The 7,754-nt window shown below is 38.9% G+C and overlaps 1 protein-coding gene across 1 annotated transcript in view; it reads left to right on the top strand.

Annotated features, from left to right (window-relative positions):
* The window catches only part of LOC115867973 (phospholipid-transporting ATPase ABCA3-like), an 83,973-nt gene that overhangs the window by 19,604 nt on the left and 56,615 nt on the right, over positions 1 to 7,754 (top strand). Inside the window, exons 4-5 of the mRNA XM_045285062.1 lie at positions 5,602 to 5,757; positions 6,468 to 6,645. Coding sequence (XP_045140997.1) covers positions 5,602 to 5,757; positions 6,468 to 6,645 — 334 coding nt within the window. The remainder of the gene's footprint in view (positions 1 to 5,601; positions 5,758 to 6,467; positions 6,646 to 7,754) is intronic.

The following is a 7,754-nucleotide window of genomic DNA, read 5'->3' as shown; positions in this document are numbered from 1 at the left end:
AACACACGTGATTTTTATAAACAAACGCAGTTCGTGTTTCGGTCGCGCAGCGTTAGTTGGCCTTGTTAGTCTGCGTTGTTTAAATCTTTTGCGTCTGTGTTCCAAGCGTTTTGCTATAATTTTATTAGTTTTTGTGGGGGTTTTATTAACTGTTTTTAGATTAAAAAAACATGGGTCCTAAGAAAGAGTTTTTTGAAAAAAATCATCATAATGAGGAACTAGTTAACCGTGTTACCGATGTTGTTGATGATAATTTAGTAAACCCTTTTTAGAAAACAGTTAAGGAAACGCCAACAGCAGACCACATTAGACAGATTTTTTTTTTTAAAGAAAGCCAGCCAGGTCCTAGTGAAAAAAAAGACAAAGAAGGGAAAGCAGCTACCAGCTGATTTTGTGGAAGGGGCTCCCCTTCCCAACAACGACTCTCTCTCTCCCCCTCCCCACCCTCCTCTCCACATCCGTGTCCACAGAGCCACATCCTCATCAGTCTCAAGGTATGGGCCATACTGTAGTTGTTAAAAACTTTTTAATGTTGTGTTTCTTATTTAAATTATATTACTTAACCCTGTTTGAAATTTCTGTGTAGTGTTTTGTATGAAAAGGCAAGATTAGGGTGAAAACGTGGTGGATGAGAACGGATTAACCGATTTTCAGTTATTTCTTATGGTAAAAATTGATTTGGAACTTGACTGCATCGCATCTCAAAGCTCCTTTTAGAACGGATTAGCGTCAAGGTCCGGGGTTCTACTGTATTTGAGTGTCAGAGAATAAGTTGTAGTTGTGAGTGGGAGATAAGGGAGTGTAGGGACAGAGCTGTACACATACCTGTAAGAGATACTTACACACCTTAGTGCAAACTGCTAATATTCATTAAGAATTATATATATGGGACAACAAGAAGGAGAAACAGAGACAGCTTCCAGAGATCCTTAAGAGTTCAGCAATTTTTTAAACATTTTATTAGGAGCTCTTACAGATATTATTATTATTACAACCCATAGTTCCATTAGATCAAGTATAATTGTACAATAGCTGTCATCATCATTTTCAATACATTTTCGTTCTTCTTGAGCTCTTTGATATCAGCTCCCCTTTATCCCTTCCCTACCCCACCCTACCACCCCCAGGGACCCTGAATATATTATATATTATTATTATTATAAATATCGCCATATGTATCTATTCACTTACAATTCTGTTGTTCATTCCCCTCCAGTGGGGTTATATATTCATCATTTCTATCCGTTTCCCTCCCCCCCCCCATCTCTTCCCATGCCTTCAGGGAATCATTACTCCCATTACTGTTTTTGAGGGGTTTGTCTATCTTGGATTCCGTGCAACGAAAAGGAGTTCAGCATTTTATGTGGTTCGTGATCTCTGTATCTGTTTATTTGTGCCTGTGTACAATGGCCAGAAAACACAATTTGGGGGAGATAAATAACACTGAAGGCCTTCTTGTAAAATTCTTAAACCCAAATTTGAGTTTTCTCCTATTGACAGAGGTCAGACAGCATGAAAAGCATGCTATAGCAAAAAGTGACTCTTGAACATACAAAGTACACCACCAGGAAGAAAAAAACACCACCGAATATAGGGCAATGACAAACAAGCCATCAGGGCAATTACAGCCAACATGACTTATTACAAAACCTCGTTACCTGAATAACAAAACAAACCCTCAAGCCCCCAATAAAATGATTTAAAAGAAAGAGAGAAACCCTTGCTCCCATTCTATCCCAGTTCCAATCACTAGCAGCTTTTAAAGAAAAATATTAAAAGAGAAGAATTAAAATCTCAAACAAAAATAATAAGCTTCCAAGAGAAAAGTAACCACTATGGTATTTGTTTAGAATCTCAACAAAATGTTGAAAGCTTAATTGCTATATTTCAGGCATTTTTCCTGCTGGTATAAAATTTAAAATTATGGAGTTGCACATACATTGCTGCTCTTCAATTGTGAGGATAGCACAAGCCAGGGCAGTGTTTCATTCTTTTGTACATAGGCTCATTGTGTGTCAGAATGACTTGACAGCACCAAACATCATAGATAGATAGATAGATAGATAGATAGATAGATAGATAGATATTCAAAGAAATCAAATACAGAGTTGAGAATTTTATTAATTTTTAATAAAATGTTCAAAGAAATCAAATACAGAGTTGAGAATTTTATTAAAGAATTAGAATTTTTAATAAAATGCATTAAATTAAGAGCTCAATGGATGATGTTTGCAGCATATTCGATAAAACTGGAAGAGAAGTTAGAAGATGATGTAAATTAAATGAAAGAGAGAAAAAGGATAGAAATATAGAATAGACAGGCAGAGGCAAAGGGTATTTGGTGAGAGGATTTAACATGGAGTAAACTAGAACCGCATAAGGATACAAAATAAATATTGGGAAATATTTATATGAAATTATCCTTGCTGACCATTTTGTAAACCTAAAGAAAGACCTTAAGCTACAAATACAGGAAGATTTGTAAGCCCCAAATAGTGTAAATAAAAATAACACTACATAGAGTCACATCCTAGCCAAGCTCTGAAAGGCAAAGCAATGAAAAATTCTTAAAAGTTGTCTAGAAAAAGCATTACTTTCAAATAAGTTACAGAATAATAGTAACTTCTCAATTGAAATATTGTGGTGGTGTGTCATCAAGTAAATTCCAAGTTGTGACCCTATGTAAAACAGGGTTGGGGGGACTGATCCATGGGGTTTACAAGGATGTAATCATTAGAGGCGCAGATGATAGCCCTTTTCTGCTACAGATCTGTTCGTGGGTTTGAATCTCTGACTTTTCGGTTAGCAATCAATCACTGAACCATTGTGCCACCAGGGTTCCTTAAATTCAAAAAATAGAAACCAGATTAAAAATACAATGGTAACGTAGAGAGGCATAAAAAAAAATAGGAAGACCCTCAAGGAGATGGATTGACACAATTGCTGAAACAATGGACTCAGGCATAGGAGCAATTAGTTGTGAGGATGGTGCAGGACTGGGCAGTGTTTCATTCTGTTGTGCATAGGGTCGCTATGGATCGGAACTGACTCAATAGTACCTAACAACAAAAACAAAACACCTACTTTACCAACCATGGCATCTTCTCTGAGCACTGGTCTATCCTGACAACAGATCCAAAATGACAGTCTTGCCATCCTTGCCTCCAAAGAGCTCTCTGGCTGTACTTCTTTCAAGATAGAGTGTTGTGTTAGTCTGGGTCCTTTAGAGAAACAAATCCACGGAAACTCATGTACGAGAGAGAGTTTTATATAAAGGGTAAGTGCACATCAAGAAAACATCCCAACCCAATGCTGCCCAAGCCCACAAGTCCAACATTAACCCATATGTCCAACACCAGTCCACAAAGTCCTCCTCCATCTCACAAAACAGACACAACGATGCCGACTGCAGGAGGAAAGCCAAGTCAGTGAATGTGTAATTATCTCAGTGCTGGCAGGGGTCTCCACACAGCTGCTCCAGCACCCAGAGCTGCATCACGGTAGGTCCATGTGGCTTCTCCTCAGGGATGTCTTGCAGGAAGTGAGCCTTGCCAGCTAAAGCAGGGAACTGGCTAAGGCAGCTGCACCCTGGTCTGACCATCAGAAACAACAGACCCGAGACCTAGAGAGGCGAGGCTCACTGAGCCATTTATCCCTCCGCCCTTCAATTAACCCCACATGTGTTTATTAGCCAGGTTGGCACAATAAACTAACTACCCAGACTAACACATTACCAAGGAGTCTTGGTGATTCCCATCAGTGGCTCCGAGGGAGAAAGTTTAAATTTTTTGTTCCTGTAAAGAGTGACAGTCTTGGAAACCCACATGGGCAGTTCTGCCTTGTCCTGGATGGTCTCTCTGAGTCAGCATTGACTCAATGGCAATGAGTTTGGGTTTTTTTTTTTTGGTGCCAAGTAACCTCTGAGTCTCCTAAATCGCAGGAAACTCTCATTCAGTTACAGACGACTTACATCTTCGTCTATGAGGAGCAAATTAAATTACATCTGGAATTTACTTGCTGAAAAAAAGAGAAGCTAGCAGTTTCATACTATCAATTATTACTCCTTTACTATTTATTAAGTTTCTCATAAAATCTGTCTCTAGTTGAAACCTACAGGGGAAATTTTCATCTAGTTTGTTGAAACTAATATTCCTAAATATACGACCAGTAAAAGATAATGAATATTCATAAAAATATTCATCTTAACATATTAATACTAAATGCTGACTATACTTTAGTATCACCTGGAAATATGTTTTTAATAACAAGAGCCAAATTGAGCCCCCAGAAATTCTTATTAATTTAGCTTGAGGGGAAGACACATCATCTAAGCTTCGCAAAAAAAGATGCTGGGCAATCCCCTTGTGTACGTGAGCTCAGTGAGCACGGATGTGGGCCCAGCTTGCTAAATTCGAAGATTCACCAGACTCTTCATTTGCTTCATGTTACTGTTTTCACCTTCCTCACCAAGTTGTTGTTTTCTCCTAATTGTAATCATGTCCCAATTTTATTTCCCATACTTCACAACTGCTTTGTATTTACTCCATTCTCCATGAATAAAAATTAGTATCGGATTACCATTGAAGTGGTCCTCTGTTGAGATTTAGACAGAAAGAAGCACAATCAAGTCAGGTATCAATGACAAAGGATACTTCCTCTTGACTAACACTAAGAACCCTGTGTTGGCTTCTGCTTGTTCTAGGTATGTTCCCTCCTACACATGGAAAAGCATATGTTTGTGGATTTGATATTTCAAAGGACCTGGTTCATATACGGAAGAGCTTCAGTTTGTGTCCGCAAAATGATCTTTTGTTTGATTATTTAACGGTATCTGAACACCTTTACTTCTTTGCTAGGGTAAGCCAGAGGGAAACTTTTTATGTTTTCACCTTCCTCATAAATGTACCTCAAAGTATATTCAAGAGTTCGATTTTGAGATGAATTCTTTAGAGACAAAGATGTTGTGCTGGTTACCTAATATTACTGTGACAGAAGTACCACGATTGGGTGGCTTTAAAGGATAGAAATTTTATTTTCTCACAATTCAGGAAGCTAGAAGCCCAAATGTAGGATGCAGTTCTAGGGGAAGGTCCATCCTTGTATATTTAAATTTCTAGTATCTGGAATAATTTTTTTCAACAATTTTATTGACACACAATTTACATATATTACAATTGAAGTTCAATTGTTCAGTCATGTCAAGGGGAGCTATACAATCACCACCACCTCTATCTTAAGAGTCTTGACATTGCTGGACTTTTCTATGCATCTGTCTCCATCTTCTTTCTTCCTCTTCTATATGTGTCTCTGTTTCTCTTTTTATTGTTCAACTGGTCAGGGTTAAGAACCATTCTACTCTATCTATGACCTCGTAACAAAATCAAACACCTATTTACAAATCCCGGGTTAGGATTTCAGCAGATATTCTGAGGTTGTGGGGTGGAAAATGGAAATAAGACCGTGAATTCATAACATGAGTGAAGGAGGAAATGTTTCCATACTTGCTATGTAAAAAAGGGTCTAGAATCATTCTGATGTGGCGATGGTTGGTAGGTTATCAGAACCCAGTGCAAATTCTCTCTTCTCTTTTTTGGTTTTCAGCTGAAAGGATTGCCTTGGGACATATGCCACAATGAAATTAATAATGCCTTGAATTTCTTTAAATTGCAAGATAAACGACATTCATTTCCTAATTCATTGAGTGGAGGAATGAAACGCAAGCTTTCTGTCAGTATTGCACTTATAGGGAATCCTAAGGTATAAATAGGTATATAATTGAGTCCATATTACAGCCTTGCCAGGGGAGGGGGAGGAACTCAGAAAAGCAGCTTACTACAAGCTTACTCTCCAAGAAAGCAGATAAACTTCAAAAAGATTAATACCATAAAGAAGGAAACTCAGCCTCTCTCTAGGATACCTTTTAGATAAGGGGGCTATGAACGATGTCATATGGACCAAATCTGTTTTATAAATAAAGTTTTATTGAACACAGACATTCCCCATCGTTTCTATAGCTGCTCTGGTGCCACAACAACTAAATAGAGCTGTTGTGATGGAAATGATGAGTTCTCAAAGACGGAAGTGCTCATTTTCTAACCCTCACAGAAGAAGGCTGCTGACCCCTGCTCTCGATCAGTAACTCTCAATGTGTGGTTTCCAAAGAAGTAGCAGAATTACCTGGGAGCGTGTTGAAAATTAAATTCCCACTCAAATCTATGGACTCAGAAACTCTTGAGAGTGGGAACCAGTAATGCAGCTTTAGCCAGTGCTTCAAATGATTCCTATAAACACTAGAGTTTAAGAGCTGTAGTTTTAGTTTACCCTGACATACTCTCTGTACTTCGGTGAGTAATACTGCATAATTGGAAAGAAAAAGCTGGACCGATTACCCAAGATTACCCAAGAAACAGGGAGCTTCTTCCAGAATGGGAAGGCCCCAGTAACTTGGGCTGTATTTTGGTTTGTAGGTGGTGATGCTAGATGCGCCAACCACTGGCATGGACTCCGTGTCAAAGAAAGCCACCTGGACTCTCCTTCAACAGCAAAAATATGGCCGCACTATCCTACTCGCCACTCCTTCTATGGATGAAGCAGACCTCCTGGGTGATCGCATCGCCATCATAGTCAAGGGGAACCTGCAGTGCTGTGGCTCTTCGATGTTCCTCAGACAAAAATACGGTTCTTCAAATCTCCATATTCGACCCGTTCATGACCTTTCCATGACTTCCACTATCAGATTCCTCTTTCTTCACTCTTATATTAATATAAAACTCCTTTGTACAGTATTATTCCATTTCTGACTACATCTAGCCTAACCCTCCTTCTTGACTTTGGCTGTTTTTGTCTTCTAAGCTGGCCTCCCCCCATCCAACGTAAGTTTCTACTACCCCCCAGGCTTCACCTGCTCAGGTCATTCCTGCTACCACGAATTCATTCATGTTGTCCCTTTCCCTAGACTATATTACTCTCTCTCAATTGCCGGATGGATGGATCTATGGATACATGGATGATTATAGAAGAAGGCAAAACATCTGTTAAGGGTGATAGGAAAATTATGAAACAGTTAACTAGTGATGATTGAACACCAGGATGAATATCATTAATATCATTGAACTATGCACATGAAGATTGTAGAAATGGCAACTGCTGTGTTATCTATATATTTACCAGAATTAGAAAAGGGGGAAGGCAAAACAAATAACTCCACTTTATCAGACAGATGATTAAATTCTCCATTATTTGAATGATATTTTTTACTTGCATATAAGGCTCCGGTACAAGGACAGTTTCAAAATTCAGTAAGTAAGCATTGTTCTCCTCAGAACACATGGGCATCAAGGATTGTGTTGTCTTTCCTTCTTAATGACAGTCTTTATATAACCAGAAGAATATTGCTGGTCTTGCTGGGTGCTGTGGACTGGGTCCTTACTCACAGCTATTCTATGTACAATGGAAGAAACACTGCTTGATCCTGTGCATCCTCACAATTGTGTTTGAGCCCACTGTTGGAGCCACTGTGTCAATCCATCTTAATGAGCGTCTTCCCCTTTTGGGGGGTGACCTTCTTCCTTTTTTATCATTTTATTGGGGGCTCATAAACTCTTATCACAGTCCATACATCCATCCATTGTGTCAAGCACATCTGTACATTTGTTGCCATCAACATTCTCAAAACATTTTCTTTCTACTTGAGTCCTTGGTATCAGCTCCTCATCTTCCCCTCTCTCCCTGCTCCCCCCTCCCTCATGAACCCT

Source organism: Echinops telfairi, unplaced genomic scaffold, assembly GCF_000313985.2.
Source record: "Echinops telfairi isolate 266 unplaced genomic scaffold, ASM31398v2 ScPeMD7_5;HRSCAF=22, whole genome shotgun sequence".
NCBI lineage: Eukaryota > Metazoa > Chordata > Mammalia > Afrosoricida > Tenrecidae > Echinops > Echinops telfairi.
The sequence above is the reverse complement of the archived record's forward strand: the minus strand, read 5'-3'. Positions and strand labels throughout refer to the sequence as shown.